Raw genomic sequence first — 17,737 nt, 5'->3', positions numbered from 1 at the left:
CATCTCTTTTATCCTTACCCCAGGCATTATAACTCTTTCGATGTCGCGGACTACATCCTCCCAATCCTCCCCATTCTCTGGTGCAGTATCAGGTACGAGGTTCTTCATGTAGCCGGGTTCCACGTTAGGAAAGGTACGACGTGATCGGATGTTGGACAGGTAATCTGCAATGAGGTCGACCATCTCCTTACCTGGGGAGAGATTGAAATAGAACCAGGTTTAACAGAATTTGGTCTGCAATTTAACTAAATCTATATGGAGTGTTATTTATCAGAAAGACGTATTGATCTGGAATGAATTTCGAAGCTCTGATGAGGGTTAAAGGCGGGTCGAATCATCCGGAACAGTATCTTGTTGAGATAATCCCTCCTCTGTAGCGATTTGTAGGTACAACAAAAGTTGGTTACATGTCAGAAGGAGGGCTTGCTATGATAAAATTAAAATACTTGAAATGCACTTCTTCATCTATTCGTACCCTGCGTACCCTATAGAGGTACGGTAATTCATTCCTTGGTCCCTACCCCACCCCTCCACATAACGACCTTTGCAGTGTCTATACGCAAGTGATCAAATACCAAGACACCCTTTTAGATTGTTTTTGAAGGTTAACAATCGATTATTTATTTAATGAATTTAACAGCTTGTCGTCTGCCGGACATTTTAATCACTCGTAACATAAAATTACTACCACGTTATTTATTTTCTTTCCTTCTATAGTTCTCCTGTCAACAAAATATATGAGGCTTCCATCGTTCTATGATCAACACTGGATAAAACCTCACATGTTGTGTAAAACATTAATAACGAATGATTGAAAAATTATTATATACTTTTATATCTTCCGTCCACGTTTTAATTTGTCCTTCCAGACATTAACCCGTAATTGTCATGTTATATGACACATTAACTAATGATAGAAAAATAGTTTGATATATTTCCAGCTTTAATATGCCATTTACGACATTTACCCGAATATATCATGGTAAAATATTTGTCGCCATTATTTTCCTATTGTTCTAGACATGTTGTGTGTCATATAATGCCCAGACAAGCTGATCTGATACAACATATCGTAACCATATGTAAGCACACAATGTCACGGGAGTGAGAAAACTGCAACCGTGGTATAAGTGATTAGGGTAACGCGGTATTTAGCTGGAGAAGGAATATGGTGAAGTCGTTTAGCACCCATCATGATTATAAGATCATCAATCAATCAATACATTATTGAGAAGGATTGGAACGTCTAGAGTTTTACGTCAAAAGTAACGGGGGTGCATGAAGGTATTTGTTTGACATTTAAGAGGTGTGTATGATATCACTTATGCAAATTGACCCTTGAGCCCACTCCCTATCTTGTTCAGATATTATGACGTATACATTACACCGCCCCTGCACTATTAATAAGAGGGAAGGGTGAAGTCCAATTGTACCTCTTTGTATGTTACAGACCGCTATAAAGCTAACGAAAGCTGAAAGAGACGACATCCAATTGCCATAATTGGCTTCATTCTCCGAATATCTTTTAAATTAATTAGGACTGTGTCCACGGGATCATGGCAACAATCTTACATACATTAATCTGATATTTTAGATCTTTTTCAATTATTTACAAAATTGGAGGGCGAAAAAAAATCTTCTTGCAGTAGGTTTAAGATGATAATCCTAGATTAATATCATCGCCGGAACTACGAAGAACGAATCGTTATCTTATATATCACAGAGTAAGCCGATTAAATCAATAATTGCCACCCACTAACAAGTTCAACAACTAACAATTTCAAATATTGTTTGATTAAGGTCTAGGTATTTCTGCCTACACACATTGAGTTGTAAAACAACACGTGGGAGGGAACTCGGTTTGGAAGAACATACAACGAAGTGGCACAGTATAACTACATACTTCTATACCTTAGTACATATGGTCATACATAAAGTGTGTTCAGAGAAATAAATTAAGCTCACATCAAAAACCGCAAGACGTATGGACATACTGCAATGGAGTTATTTTGCGTGTAGGGTACCCTTAAAGAAACTTCAGTTAGGTTGTTACTTGTTGTCGTAATTATATTTAACATTTCTCACATCATTGTAACATTCACAGATCATATGGGGAAAAACAGATTATGTGAAAAAAATTACACAAATTTATTTGTCTATTAATCACACCTAAACTATATGTAATATTCATACATGATTATTGAATTATTTACACCTAATTATATGTAATATTATTTACACCTAGTTATATTTAATATGCACATCTAATTATATGAAATATTTAAGTTGTCTCACAAATTGCATGTGATGCATAAACATAATTTATACGCAGAGCTTTGTAGTTTATGCCTATAGTTCCATCAATCAAGTGTGATTTGGTGTAATAAAATAACAAATTTGCGTTTTTATGTAGGCTTGTTTGTTACATCGTCTTTGTTATTGTTAATTAAGGTAACCATCAGAAGCTGACAATTGAACTAGGCCTATCTAAAGTGAAGCTTTAACGCAGTCGTAATCCAATTAGCTTACCGAAAAGTGAGTGTACGCACGCTTGTAGTAAATACGATCAATTAACATCCAAAATAACCATCGACAATTTACAGATGTTGATTTTACAACATTTCAAACCGTATTATTTGATAATACCAGCTCGTTTCAGTTACCAACCCATCGTGAAAACAATGTAATTATTGAAACTGTGAAAGGATCGAATTATATAACCCACTAACAGTAATTCTTTGCATAACTAAAGTTATCGAAAATTTTGGAGTAGGCTAAATCCAACATCACACAACAGTGTACCGTTTTTAGGAATTTTTACCATTTCTATGTAAACGGCTGTATTCTATATATAATAGGCCTACATTATGAATACAAAAAAACAAAACAAGTATACTAACGTACATGTATGATGTCATAGTTTGAAACCCTGTCGGTTCCAATTCCTAATAGACAATTCCACATAGAAAACCTCTCTTATTTATTGTAAACGTTAGGTAAAAAATAGATCTTTCTAAGAATTCTGCCAAAAATCCTAAATCCGAGTTTATTACATGGCAAAATATGTCAAGTATCTAAAAGGTTATTTCAATGAATACTTTAATATTACATATTTCTTATCAATAATCATTCCATCTCACCTCTTTTCCTGTATTCTTCCACATCCATCTTTCCAAATACATATAGAATTGTACATATATATATATATATTTTATGGATATATATATATTCACCAAGATGGCATAAAGTATAAATTCTTCTTTCTGCTTAACGACACGACTCTGTGACTTCTAGTGGCAGGTTACAAAACATCAGTTCTGGAATCTTGCCTTATATTGTCATACTTCATAAACCGTTGGAATAATGTTCTCGATCTGAATGCAAAACAAAAAAATGCAGAAAACAATCAGTGACTTTCCGTTCTTTCAGAACTTTAATTAAAGACACCCCAGTTTTCATTGTATAGCAGAACTATAAACCGTCTGTCAATACGTTACCAGAGTCAACAACACCGCGCATGATCACGATGGACATTGGCATTGGTAGACCACGCCTACTTTGAAAGAAGCCTTGATCGGATATATCATATATACGATGTTTTCACGTGGAATTGATCACCGTACATACACACACACACACACAATATATATATATATATGTATATGTATATGTATATATATATATATATATATATATATATATATATATATATATATATATATATATATATATATATACTTGAGTAAATAAACCTTTGCATGGCGTCATATTTTAACCCAAAGTTCACATTTCAAGCATGCAAGTATGTTAATAGGCCTATACCAACCCACACATGTGTATACCGGTGTCCGTCTATTCATTTATCCGTCGTACCCAGTCTGTCAGTGGTACCATCATTTTCTTCCTTCGGTAATGATGAACAGAAATAAGAATTTTATGATAGGTTGAAAGTCCATAGCTTTACTTTTGCTTAAAATACTCTATACTCTCTATAGCATATATGTTGGCTATGACTACTATGAAACAATACGGAGAGGCTCCGTAAAGTTCCTGACATTCTTCCCGATATTCCACATATACAGATGAGTGTTGATTCAACCACAGTATCCAAACAAATAAAACGTGTAATCTCTTATGAAGTGTCTAGCCGAACTCACAACACATGTGGTTTTATTTTTATATGTATGGTAGCGTCTACAATATACAAAGGTATAAATAAAACATGAAATAAAAGAAAACGAATATAAAAAAATCAATAGGCCTACCTTTGTAGCAGTGCGTATAGGATAGGGGGTATTAAACTCAACAGATATGTCTCTATAACAAACACGTTTCCGAATCACGGAATAACGGCTTGCTAGTATTTCCTGAAGACTACTTAAACAAATAATTTATTACTCCATTTTATATATATACACAATACCACTTAAGTCTTATAATAATACATATACAACCCATAGAGTTGACACACAGTTAACACAACATTAAAAGCCGAAACATGCATACGTTTGTCATCTCCGGATAACAACATGTTCACAAGTGCATAGTTACGGCATGAAGCTGCTGGTACATCTTTATTACGTCATTGTACATTTTGCTGTGCTCATGTAAGTGTCCCAAGGAACATTGTGACAAACATATAGGCATATTTCCAAAATAATTTGTGTGAATTTAGTCACCAATTGAAAGTAAGTTTGTGAGTAATTCATGAATTTAATTCAATACTCAACGTTTCACCTGCTGGACACTTTTCAAATAGCAGACGGTAAAACACCGCTGTCAAGGCAAATTCAAAAATGTCGAAATCTTGGACTTATTGCTGCATTTCTTGAAATGAAACTTAGCTATTCAAACCATAGTTAATGACTTACTTTATTAACGGGAATCTCCCAGAATATTAAATTGATATTATATCAAGTAAAGGTATCACATGCTAATCAGCATTGCTGTGTACATTACTATATGATGTTGTATTTATATCCATCCATCCATCCGTCCGTCCGTCCGTCCGTCCGTCCGTCCGTCCGTCCGTCCGTCCGTCCGTCCGTCCGTCCGTCCGTCCGTCCGTCCGTCCGTCCGTCCGTCCGTCCGTCCGTCCGTCCGTCCATATAAATAAATATATATATATTTATATATATATATACATATATATATATATACATATATATTTATATATATATATATATATATATATATATATATATATATATATGTATATATATATATATCTATACACTTCGGTCAAAAAACACCTTGCATGACTAAATCATATTTTACCCCAACGTTCTTATTTCGAGCATGCAAATATACCCCCCCCCCCCACACACACACATATATATATATATATAGATATAGATATATATATAGATATATAGATATATATATAGATATATATATATAGATATATATATATATATATATATATATATATATATATATATATATATATATATATATATATATATATATATATATATATATATATATATATATATATATATATATTTATACAGATGATTTCTTGCAAGCGGTAACCTTCGAAAGTCCGTTGAGCCGAGGAAAAAAAGGCTGGTCGATTTTTAAACAGTTAAACGAAACACTGTTGAAAATCAGCAAATTAGTTGGTCGTCTGAGCTGATGATAAAAAACACTTGAGATCTTGCTCGTAGTTTTAGAGAAGATGATTGATCATTATCACACATACTTAGAAGGACGTAAATGGTATGATATATCTCTGTGTTAATTGGAAAGGAAATTGACTTTTGTGATTCCAGTGACGTCACAGTGTCCTCATCGGTGCGTATTAACTCCTCACTGTATACTACGCGAGCCTTCTACCTAAAGTTATATACTATTCAATTCCGCCTGACATGAAGTTAACATTTTTTCTTGAATGAAATTTAAAATGACAAACTACAGTTTGATTAGATTTTACCAAGGGCGTAGGAACCGGGGGGCTGGGGGCGCCATCCCCCCAGTGAAAAATGTGGAGGGGCGGAAGTATCATTCCGCCCCCCCCCCCCCCCCGCTTCGCAAGTCAGAAAACCCCTTTTTCATTTCCAAATGAGAAAAAAAAATCTCATTTGGAGCACCAAATTGCATCTAAGGCCAGGTGAAAATACAAAATTAAGTTTACAAAATGGAGTGGGTGTTGAAATGTGCTATATTGCACCAAATTGCATCTGAAGCCACCTGGAAATGCAAAAAAAATTCCAAAGGGGAGGGGGACACCCCCTCCCCTTAGACCCCTCCCCAGGCCGGCCATCAGTCTCCAGCCCCCCCACTCAAAAGTACCTTCCTACGCCACTGGATTTTACTATAGGCTATATTTTTGAAGGCCGCATGGGGAGGAGGGTTGGGGGGGGGGCGTTCGTTCTCGATATCATTGTTAACATCTAGCACGTGAACTTTGCTCAATGGAGTTGATGCACCTACCAGATAGCTCCTTTATAATTTTTCATCGAGAGAACATTTGAGAAAGATGATGAAGTTGATATTTAAATTCGGTTTTGTTAAACTCGTCTCTTGCGACATTATTGTTAAAAGTAATCAACACCTGTCACACAATCATATTGCTCTAACAGAAATGAAAAGTCTTGTTTTTAACCCTGTCTTATCTTTCTTTATAACAGTAAACACATTCACTTAAGTTGTATAGTGGTCTCCGTGGAATATCGTACCGATATATGTTTAGTATAGACCTACAGTATAGGAAAGGTATCAAATTTGATAATAGACTACGCCATTTTTCTTATCATTTCATTTGGTATGTATGTACAGTGCTTCTGCACTGAGCAGGACTACCCTCATTAAAGATGACAATAATAAAAAATAAATAAAATATCATTTTGAGCTGCACATTTAATATACATTTACATATTTATTACTTTAGTTCATTTTTATGCATGTATTGTTACATACAAATGTTTACAACCGGGTAGCCAGTGAAACTTCAGTTTGATTTCAAACTTTATGTGAAAGAAGAAGAAGAAGAAAACAGAGACAAAAAATGGATAATTCTCGTCAAGTCCTGATTTGTCAAGTTCACGATCTTCCGACTATAGGCTATACTCAAATACTGTTAGTACTGCAGTGTTAAACGTATACTTACAACACGGTTGATGACTTTATGACGTACTTCGCCCACACTGATTTGAATGAAAGCCTATGGTATAGTATGAAATCAATACTGGGAATCAAAAAGCAGGTGGCGGGGTTTAATTATAGTCTGGAAAATTGATCCACTACGAAAATGGAATGAAAAGAAAAAAAGAAAGAAAAAAGTGAAGAGAGAGAGAGAGAAAGAAAAAATAGAAAGAGGGAAAACCGACAAATCAGAGGTAAAGGACATCCTTGTGTCTAACTAGAGGTAACAAAATAAAGCAGCTGTTTTTTGTTGCCAACCATAGCGTCTCTTCGGAATACAAATAACGGTTGACTATTATACACGGTAATCGCCATGTTGTATTAAAACTAAAAACTAAATTGTATACCTTTTAAAGATTAATTTTTGTGTTGACTTTTACCATAACCTTCGTGTTTTCTGTGTGGGATTAAATAATTCAAAAATCGCCAAAAGAAGAGTGCTACTATGATGATTGTATACTTCGGCCTAAAACGTGCCCAGGTTGAGGAGAGGGGGAAGGGGGTGGGGGTGCCACTTGGGGTCAGTTTTGGGGCCAAGGCAAACATGCCAGTGGCCTGACCTGGCTTACGAAGCAACTGACAGCATAGCATTAAATATAACTGTATAGTTTGATTGAGCCAGCTGGTATCCAATTATGTGTAGTAAATATCAAATTTCATCAAAGTGACACAAAAGTCAACACCCAACTCAAAATGAGGATTGAAATGCATTGAGTCTTTAAAAGGATCATCACCATTTTAACGAAGATGGTGAAAAACAAGTACTTCTCAAAGCCGGAGCAACACCGATCGATCTTTAAGATATTTTCGGTTGGAAACGCTAAAATTATCAAATTAAGAGCCACGTCGAATTCGCAAGACAATTATATCACCGCCTCCTTCCCCCACACCTCCTTAGGAGGAAGTGGTTACTTTGTCCTTTCCTCAAACGGTATATTATCATAGTCCATCCCTTACTTCATACAAGATCAATAGAGCAGTAAGTGAAATGTACTCATTAATTAACTCTTTTTTTCAGTTGAAGGGGGTTGTGGTAATATAACTTTCTTTTTCTTGGAAAGGTGGGTGGGGTTGGTTGGAAGTTGCAGTTACTTTGTCCTTCCCTCAAACGGTATATTATCATAGTCCATCCCTTTCTTTAAACAAGATCAGTAGAGCAGTAAGTGACATGTATTCATTGGGTAACTGCTTCTGTTTAAGTTGAAGGGGGTTGTCGTAATATAACTTTCTTTTTCTTGGAGGGGGGAGAGGGCTGGGGTCGGAGTTACTTTGTCCTTCCCTCAAATGGTATGTTATCATAGTCCATCCCTTACTTAATACAAGATCAGTAGAGCAGTAAGTGACATGTATTCATTGGGTAACTGCTTCTGTTTCGGTTGAAGGGGGTTGTCGTAATATAACTTTTTTTCTTGGGGGGGGGGGTACGAGGAAAGGGTAACCTTGTCTTTTCCGTCAAACGGTTTATAATCAAATTCCATCCCATTCCTCATACAATATCAAAGGGGCCCTCACTGGCGTGTAGTCAGTAGGCAACTTTTTTTCAGTCGAAGGGGTTTTGGTAACATAACTTTCTTTTTCTTTTGGATGGGGGGGGGGGGAGGGGAGGGGAGAATGGGGGTGGGAGTCACTTTGTCTTTCCGTCAGACGGTCTATTATCAAAGTCCATCCCTTTCTTAATACAAGATCAGCGGGGCAGTAAGTAGAATGTACTCATTAAGGTAACGCTGTCTGTTTCAGTTCAAAGGGGGTTGGGGTAATGTAACTTTTTAGTAATCTTGACTAGAAAGCTGACTGGGAACTATACATAGTTATATGTTGTTGAAGAAACCATATGGAAACATATTAAGCAATGAAGCTCATGTCGAAATACAATATCGACATTTAAAGGAAAAAAATTCCTATGAAGTTTTCTACTGCATCTGATCGAGGAACTAATGGTTTGTGTTAAACCAAATAGTCCAGACATTTTACCCAACGATCTTCGGATGTTTTAAAAGTTTACGAGGGAAATTTCTTAAACAATGATATAGAAATGACCAAATAGGACTGCTAGCATGGTCTTCTAACGGGCTACATTAAATTTAAGTTAATGTTGTGCCAGGATCATAATTAATAAAATATTAAAAAAAATTAATACGGTGGATGTGCATGACAAGTATGAAGTTCATTCAATCTTTTACGGTTGTATTCACCATTTTTACAACGTTTTCAGACGTTAACCTCTGTTGACATCCAATGATCTTTGACCTTCATAGAACAAATAAGATTTTTGCACTCACTTTAACAATTCAATCCACATACCATGTATGAACTTGACCAATTATAAACTGTTTGATTCAGAGTGTATAGAAGCCATGCGTCACATACCCCACACAAACACCCACCCACGCGCATGCCATCACCAGCCCATAACATTCTAAAGATCCCACATAATAAATGGGACTTGGGTGAAGTGGATGAGCTTACTATGTTTTCAATATATTTTTGGCTCCATGCACAAAACGAAACAAAAACCAATCTTGATGAATTCGTACATTAAAGGTGCATGTTAACACATGTTTGAAGTCCCTTCAACATGTTGTATCATTTATATTTCTATTTCAACTTTCAAGGGTAAACTCATTTAGCGATACAATAAACGCTAATCTTACAATGATAAAAGAATATCCCTTTTCTCTCATGCATTTACCGACATTAACCCTATAGGGTCCTTGCAAAGTAGATCTCTCCTAGAATCCAACATATGTAACGGACTCAATTAATGCCTGCTTATCAAGCATCAATGGACACAAAAAGACACAAAGGTGAATAAAGGTTTCAGAATTTATTTGAAAATAAGCTTGTCTACTTTCAAATATCTTTCTACTCTAGCTGTATACAAAAAACAATGAACTTTTCTCACCATCATGTCAGCTTCTCACTCATAAAAAAAAATTGCCTGCTGGGATCTAAACACTAGACAATCTAAACTGTACTACATTTTTACCAATATATGTCTTTAGTACATATACAGTATATAATAGTTCATCATTACATCTCTCTAGATATCTCCCATTTTGGGGTTTCAAAGTCAAAAGGGGAAGATTGCAAAAATGTTGAGTTGAAAATTCACAATAAATCAATTAACAATGATATCAGAAATGGATGTTACTATAAAAAATGTTCGAATTTATCAATCAAAAACATTGTTTTGACTTAGACTAAGAAAAAAAAAAATTAAAATAGTTTCTTTTTCTTCTTCTTTGGCTTTGCTTCCTGCTTCTGTTTCGCCTCTTCTAATTTTCTTTGAAGAGCTTCACGTCTTAAGAGTTCCGTTTGTTGCTGTACATGGGGAGAGGAAAACCAAAAGAAATGAAAAGTTTTTCAGTATCAGATGTAAAAACTTTGTAAAGAATTATATCAATTGTTGAAAAACAGTGGAATAATCCTGTACGAATTTGATGTATGTATTTAGATCCTCCTGCAAGCAGGAACTTGCGAAGAAGCCAACATTGGCTTATCAAAGCCGCAAGCTGACCAAAGTCAGTCTCTTACATTCATAATTTAACGTACTTGATTTTGAATTATCAATTGTCAACAACTCTGTACCTGGATGACAGACATTAATCTTGGAGTGACTCGAACCGGGGACCTTATAATTATAAGGCACCGGCGTTTACCACTGAAATAACACTCCCTTGTATGACTCAGTATATATGACTCAGTATGTATGACTCAGTATGTATGATTCAGTATGTATGACACAGTATGTATGACTCGGTATGACAAATGTATGACCCAAGAATGGGGAAAATAACACCTACCTCTTCTAATTTGCCCGGAGAGAAAGACTTTCTCGGGGAAGAGTTTCTGGATCCTGCTGGTGATGAGCCAGCAGAGGTAGTGGCATCCTGTGGCAAGAGAGATGGAGGTACCTTGTTGGCCCATGAAGGGGATTCCTTACCCCTATCAGAGTTCACAGGTAAAGTTTCAGCTACACCCTCTGCTGCAAAATTGTTTTCTAAAGAAAACCAAAAACGTGAAAAAACACAGCAAAAGTAAAATCATCAATCCAAAGGTTATTATATGAAAGTACAAACCTGGTGTATTTCTTTGTCGGAAATAGTGGTTGGAACAAATTACTTTTCTTTTCCAACATCACATTTACGTCACACTGTTTTAAACTTTAAAACTTTAGTATCCTTATAAGGGAAATTTGGTTATCTTTTATTATCAAAGCATGTGGTATACTCTTAAATGTCTATTAATTTATAATAGGTAAACATTACACACTATTTTCTGTCAGGAAAATCCACATGGGTAAGCTTTAACCAAAACCTGAAGCTTTCCACTGAAATAAATTCACTGACATAGTTAACGTTCAATCTTGTAAGCTGTACACTGAATGGCTACAGGTAGAAATTTTAAATCTTACAGAATTACAGGTGAACATGAAAAGGACCTACCATGCTGTGGTCTATCAATCCAAGCAGATGTGACCATTACCTCTTTGTATAATGTCTGGCCCTCGGTGTCAAAGCAGTTTTGGCCTCGTTTCTTCACCAGCTCCTCAAAACTCTGCAAATTCCAAACAGAGAACATTTTTTTTTCAAAACCTGTATCAATATCTATTTGTAAACATTGCATTTGACTACCAAGATAGTCAAAACTGGTTTTATTAAAGCAGTTGTAATGTGTTTCAATTTTGATACTTGACCCTTCCAGATAATTTCATGGTTATCCAATGATGTTCCGAACCGCAACTACAAGTTTTACTTGCTAGTTATGACAATTTCAACCCAATTCTTATATCTAAAATAAGGCCTTGGATGAACAAGAATCTATATTCTATATTTTGTGAAGTAACAAATTTCATCCATATTTTCAACATGCCATTAAATGTAACAATCTAAATAAGGCCCATTCAAAATTTTGATGCTATATTTTGTTTGTCAGTAACAAATTTTTTTTTTACAGGGTTCAAATGTAACAACCCTATTTGCTCTGTGACTACATCAATTCTTAAACTAAATAAGACCTTGGCTGATCAGTACTATTCTTTGTTTGTCAGTAGCAAACTTCCATCAATTTATTTAACACAGTTTAAATGTTACAACCCTATTTGCTCTGTGACTTCATCAATTCTTATTCCTAAATAAGGCCTTGGCTGATCAGTGCTATTCTTTGTTTGTCAGTAGCAAATTTCCATCAATTTATTTAACACAGTTTCAATGTTACAACCCAATTTGCTCTGTGTGACAACACCAACAGTTCATTTTGTGTAGAAGTGTACTTGCATGGTATGAGATGTGAATTGAGATGTGATAATTGCAAGTACTACAACTTATGCTCTAGAATGTACCATTGACTGCAAGAAGAAAAAAAGAGGACAAAAACGTATTGAATAATGTTAGATATGGACTAGAATGATTATTTTTAGTTATCCCCCAATAATCTCATTTTTTCTTTGTTCATACTTCTTACAGGTCTCCTTGGATATAAAAAACAAAAACAAAAAATACAAAGAAGAAAGTAGCAAGGATACAAACACTGGCATCAATACAGATTACAAAGTGTTCTAAACAAAGACCAGTGTTAACAATGACAAATCGAACTGATATTGCTACACAACTGTCCTCATTTTCTTTTCATATACAGAAGCTTATCAGCAGAGATAAACATGTGATTGAATTTAACCTAACCTTGGCTGAGCAACTGTCCTACAAAAAATCATTTTCTTTTCATATACGGAAGTCTATCAGAAGAGGAAAAAGCATGTGAATGAATCAACCTAACCTTGGACTGTACTCTCTCTTGTTGAAAGCCTTTGTGATTGAATGGCACTGTCTCTAGGTACTCTGGATAAGAGAGAAAAACACAAAGTATACAACAAACTACAGGTGATATAACTTTTAAACCCAACGATCACAACTAGTCTATGTTTTCAGGTTACTTATTATGTATATAAACTACCTAGACAGGTAGGTAAATGCTTCATCCATTCACGTAGAGTAAAATCAAAAATTTGATTTGCCTTCATATTAGTATACTGCAAATCCATGCAAGATCACAGCCAGAGGTGTGAGTGGGGGATGGAGGAGGAGGGGGGGGGTAAATCAGTGGGAAGCTGGAGCTGCAACTCTAGGTTCCATGGTTATATAGAGTTACCAGGGAAATTTGATATAGAGCATTTATATTGTACGCTCATTGTGTAGTATACTTTCAAAAATATGAAAATAGAATTTAGAGAGGTGAGAAGAGAGACATAATCATCCCCAACTTGAACATCCAACCTGGTTTTTGTGTCAGAGTGCGCATCCATACATGACATTAGAGCACCACTGAAGTTCTAATTTTCATTACTTGTCATTTTACTTCTTTATGTATATTTATTTCTTTGATGGAATGTGTGTTTGTAAATGCTGCTACTAAAATATAGTTTCTGAACCTAAATTCATAGCTACATTAAGATCAGTAAGTAACAGAGGTAAAAGGGAAATCTAAAATGTCCCAACCCCTGGTTGGAGCAAGTCACAAGACCAGCCTTAGACAAACTAGCGGGACACTTAATGTGTTGTTTCATATTCAATATCCAAAATCTGAAAACAATTTTTCAAAATTTCAAAACAGAAAAATACTCAGGTTGCTTAATATTTGCAACAGATTTCAAGGTAAAGTGCGGGGAAAGGTGTGTCAAATTCCCCTGATTGATAAAAGGTAGGTACTGAACTTCTATGGAAGAGACAGAAGTGAATGAAAGCTTTCATAAAGAAGGGGGTGTAGCCTTTGGTCACTGAAGGCAACTTGTACACAGGGGTATCTGTGCCCCAGTGACTTGAGACAGTAACAAACACAAACTTGCTATAGTTTATCTACTAAATAGGAGAAAATTCAAGTCATGACTTGCTTGTAGGAAAATACTCCAAGTTGTAAAAAACTTTCACGCAAGAATTTTGTCGGCAATGGTAATGTCGGGACCAACTTACTTCTCGAGGCTTTGGCCCCTCCTGCTCTCATATCATCAATCTCTGAGTCTTTCCTCTTCAGGAGCGAAACTAACGCTTTTTCTCTCTGAATCAGTTCTGACACCATGCACAGCAGAGGGAATGTAATCTCTTCAGAAATTGTCTAAAAATGGAGGAAACCATACATAATACATAGTTAAAGAGACATTTAAACATTAAAACTGTTCATATTCTGGTAGTAACATACTCAACAGTTAACTGCAAGACAAGGTGACTATTAAAAACAAATCATGCCACCCTTCTTTTTGAAGCTGGCCTCTACACGCAAAAAGGGAGTGGGTAAAATTCCCATGGTCAAGGTTTTGAGTGTGTTATGATTGAACGAATCCACCAAACTACAGCTTTATATACAGATTATGTAAAGTTCCTCCGAATTACGATTCAATTTAATTCAATTCAAATATTTATCATAGCAGTGGTACAGTTACAGTACGAATACCATGGTGGGAAATCTATAGAGTATATTCATCGATTGCGATAGAGTTTGACTCTATTGAAATAAAAAGAATTTTAGAAGAATGTTCTGTTTCTCTTTTCCAAACTGCCTCCATGCACCACTACGCTGCAGGGTCTGTTACTTTTACCTCTTCGGTCTTCTTCTCCGTTTCAAATTTCCACTTAAATGGTACTCCTCCCGTCAAGTTGGACGTCACTTCAAGAAGCAACTTTCGATCGCCATCTTTGGGATGAACTCGCAGCTGTCCTTTGGTTGAATTGAACTGCAAACATTCCTTCAGATGTTGCAAAACTTTAGATACTGGTGCTTCAACATTTGGATTGTAAAGCTGTAAGATTGTTATTCAAAGAGGTGGTAAATTTGGTACTTTTCATAGAAACAATCAAATCAAAATTGTTTAACGTCCATGTAAAGTTAACCGTTCCTAAATACTATTTTTTTACCCCCTTAAAACAATTTCTGGTCAAATTATGTTGTTATTACTTGCAGGCATATCTTCATGTCTCAAATATTGATACTGTTCCATCCAATGCTCTCGGAAAGTTTAACCACTGTCTAAACATTACATTGGCATGAATTCATAGAAGGGTCACCACTATCTTACCTTTTGAATATAGTTCAGCTATTGAATTTTCATTCCTCTTCATTTTTTTTGTTTTGCTGTCTGTTTCCTCAGGGGGATTAGAAACAATTCCATAGAGTGTCTGTGATGAACATTTTTTGGTTTCACTGCTACTCTCCACAGTGAATTGTTTTAGTATTTTGTACCATAGGTTTGACATTTTTCAACTCTGTTTAATACTCATAATTTCTGAAAATACTGCATTTGTGTAAACAGGTTGCCAATTTTTATAGCATCTTGCTACCAGATAAATGCCTTTGTCCATCATACACACTTACTGTATTGGAGGTGATTAATACAAGTTTGTGTGTACAGGTGAGAACATAAACTTGACAGTATTTACACTGAATTGAATACAAAGGAATTGGTTGCTGTATAGATCATCGTAAATAAAATGATAGAAGTTATGGGCATTTACCTCAACCATAATTACTGTATGAAAAACTACAAAAACTAAAATCACTTTCACAAACCTTGGTTTTTGCACTGACATCTTCTACAGTGTTTGATTCTGACCAAACATGGACGCCATCAAATATGGAGATGGCCATACTGTCAGATTGGAAATGGCTCTTCAACCAAAACTGATTCTCACTGACAGGGAGAGGAATCCAAGGACATGACTTCAGATCAGGCTTCCAGGCCTGTCTCCACGTTACTCTTGATTCCTCTGCCCTGCGAATATAAAAATGACCATCATGAACTCAATCCTCATTTATATTCTAGGAAATCTATAATTCCTCAAGTTATTGCCGTAGAATGTGATTCCAACATAATGTGATCTAAATAGATAGTAATTTCCCAATGCTTGTTTGAACAGAAGCTAGTGACCCAAAACATTTGAGCAAAATTACTGTACAACCATTAAATTACAAATATAATTTATAAGTTTGTTTTGTAGTTTATAGGATTCACCTTGTGTCACAATTACAATATAGACTAAAACTTATTGGTTAAATTGTAACTTGATTGAAATTACAACTGAGGAGCCTTCAAATATTTATAAATGGCTGTGGCTATTCTTACAGCAGTTGGGCGAGTAACAACGAAATACCAAATATGCCTCACTATTCGTTTGGCAGTTAATCAGGGTGGTGATGATGTGCCATGAACAGGGGTTACATGGGTTCACAACAGGCTACTTTCTTAAATGGTAAAAAGGTAACTTGTATTTGTTGGGAGAACTAAGATGTCCTATCCAACTCCAAGGCAACACTATGCATGTTACTAACATTGTTAGTTGTTGCAATAATTCTAGGCCGTGGCTATTCTTACGACTAGTCGTAACAATTATTTATTAACTATTCTTACGACATCGGCGAATTCGAAGTAAATAAAGCAACTGGGTATGTAGTAGGGGTAACACTAACCTTAACTCTAAAACCCTCAATCCAACCCTAAACCTAACCGGAAATTATTGTTGCTTCTCGTCGTAAAAATAGTACTCCTAGTCGTAAAAATAGCAACTGCGCATTCGCAAAAGGGAATTATTGTTACGACTAGTCGTAAGAATAGCCACTTTGATAATTCTAAGCCTTAGTTATACTGTACCCATTGTGCAGTAAACTACAAACAGAGCATACAGTTTTTGTTATGCAACTCCATCTGTTTCCGGCTTCCAGGGGATAGAATGACATGATAGATTTCTTATTGAATAGGCACGCCTTTTAATATAGATAATAAAATATCTCATTTTATTTGTACAAGTCAAGCAAACCATTACTGTATTTCTAAAGACTAGTAGCAGTTTCACGAAAAACTAACCCTGCTTTTTAAGATGTGTGAATAGACGGTGCAAAAGAAATTGATAAAATCGTTTTAAGTGACACTGAATTGCTCGTAATGAATGTATCTTACATGAAGACTTGTCTCAGATGCCGACGTTTATGTCCTGAGAGTTATAGTTGTTGTTGGTAAACACAGTTCTCACTTCTCAGTTTAGGTCCACCTGTACTCGGTCAGGGTTGACTCTAACGTGTTACCTAACATCCGCCTTGCTATTCAATTCAAATGCATTAGCCAACCATGAAGCTTTGCTTAGCTCTGCGGGGTACATGACTTTTTCTGACCAGTTCTTCGTCAAAGCATCAAAGTAATGGCGAGCGTAGACGAATTTTGTAAGTAATTCATATTGTGCATCGATGGATAAAGGTTGACATCAAGGGGAACTATGATAATGAAACGCAGGGCCGCAGGGGAACTATGACACTCATGCAAAGCTATATGATATCTCTTGCCTCCATCATAAACCCTAAAACTTAAAAGGCGCACCAAAGAATGATGGTAGAAGTCTTTGTCTAGGGTTCTCCAGACAATAGTCCTCCAGAATAAAATTTGATAATTGAGAATCTGTTTTCATGTTCGACATTACGTTCTTGTCAAGCACATTATTTGGAAATGGATGTTACTCATGACAGCTAGCATTTCTCTATCTGTTCAGCAACCCAGCCTATCTGGACTTTTCTGTTTCCATTTCTGGTCGACTTTCATGTAACCAATGTATACAAT

General features: G+C 35.7%; 2 protein-coding genes across 2 annotated transcripts in view; both read right to left on the bottom strand.

Annotated features, from left to right (window-relative positions):
• Positions 1–3,468, bottom strand: part of LOC139966692 (aromatic-L-amino-acid decarboxylase-like) — a 31,648-nt gene extending 28,180 nt beyond the window's left edge. Inside the window, exons 1-2 of the mRNA XM_071969972.1 lie at positions 3,141–3,468; positions 19–191 (exon numbers count right to left, since the gene is read on the bottom strand). Coding sequence (XP_071826073.1) covers positions 19–191; positions 3,141–3,168 — 201 coding nt within the window. The 5' untranslated portion in view covers positions 3,169–3,468. The remainder of the gene's footprint in view (positions 1–18; positions 192–3,140) is intronic.
• A 4,130-nt stretch (positions 3,469–7,598) lies between these two features.
• LOC139966693 (non-homologous end-joining factor 1-like) lies at positions 7,599–17,603 on the bottom strand. Its single transcript, XM_071969974.1, has 8 exons — positions 17,087–17,603; positions 15,703–15,904; positions 14,735–14,935; positions 14,112–14,253; positions 12,922–12,983; positions 11,592–11,703; positions 10,950–11,146; positions 7,599–10,467 (listed from the first exon to the last, which is right to left on the bottom strand). Coding segments are annotated over exons 1-8 (1,023 nt in total). The 5' UTR covers positions 17,089–17,603; the 3' UTR covers positions 7,599–10,362.
• Between the last annotated feature and the right edge of the window lie 134 nt (positions 17,604–17,737).

This window comes from Apostichopus japonicus, chromosome 4 (genome assembly GCF_037975245.1).
Source record: "Apostichopus japonicus isolate 1M-3 chromosome 4, ASM3797524v1, whole genome shotgun sequence".
In the NCBI taxonomy this organism is placed as follows: domain Eukaryota; kingdom Metazoa; phylum Echinodermata; class Holothuroidea; order Aspidochirotida; family Stichopodidae; genus Apostichopus; species Apostichopus japonicus.
Note: the sequence above shows the minus strand (reverse complement) of the source record. Positions and strands in the feature narration are given on the sequence as shown.

What these genes read in the sequence shown, in the direction of transcription:
- LOC139966693 (XM_071969974.1), bottom strand. An exon ending in ATGTCAGTGCAAAAACCAAG is followed by an intron (nt 14,936 to 15,702) that starts GTTTGTGAAAGT and finishes ACAATCTTACAG; the next exon opens with CTTTACAATCCAAATGTTGA. An exon ending in CGGAGAAGAAGACCGAAGAG is followed by an intron (nt 14,254 to 14,734) that starts GTAAAAGTAACA and finishes CTCCATTTTTAG; the next exon opens with ACAATTTCTGAAGAGATTAC.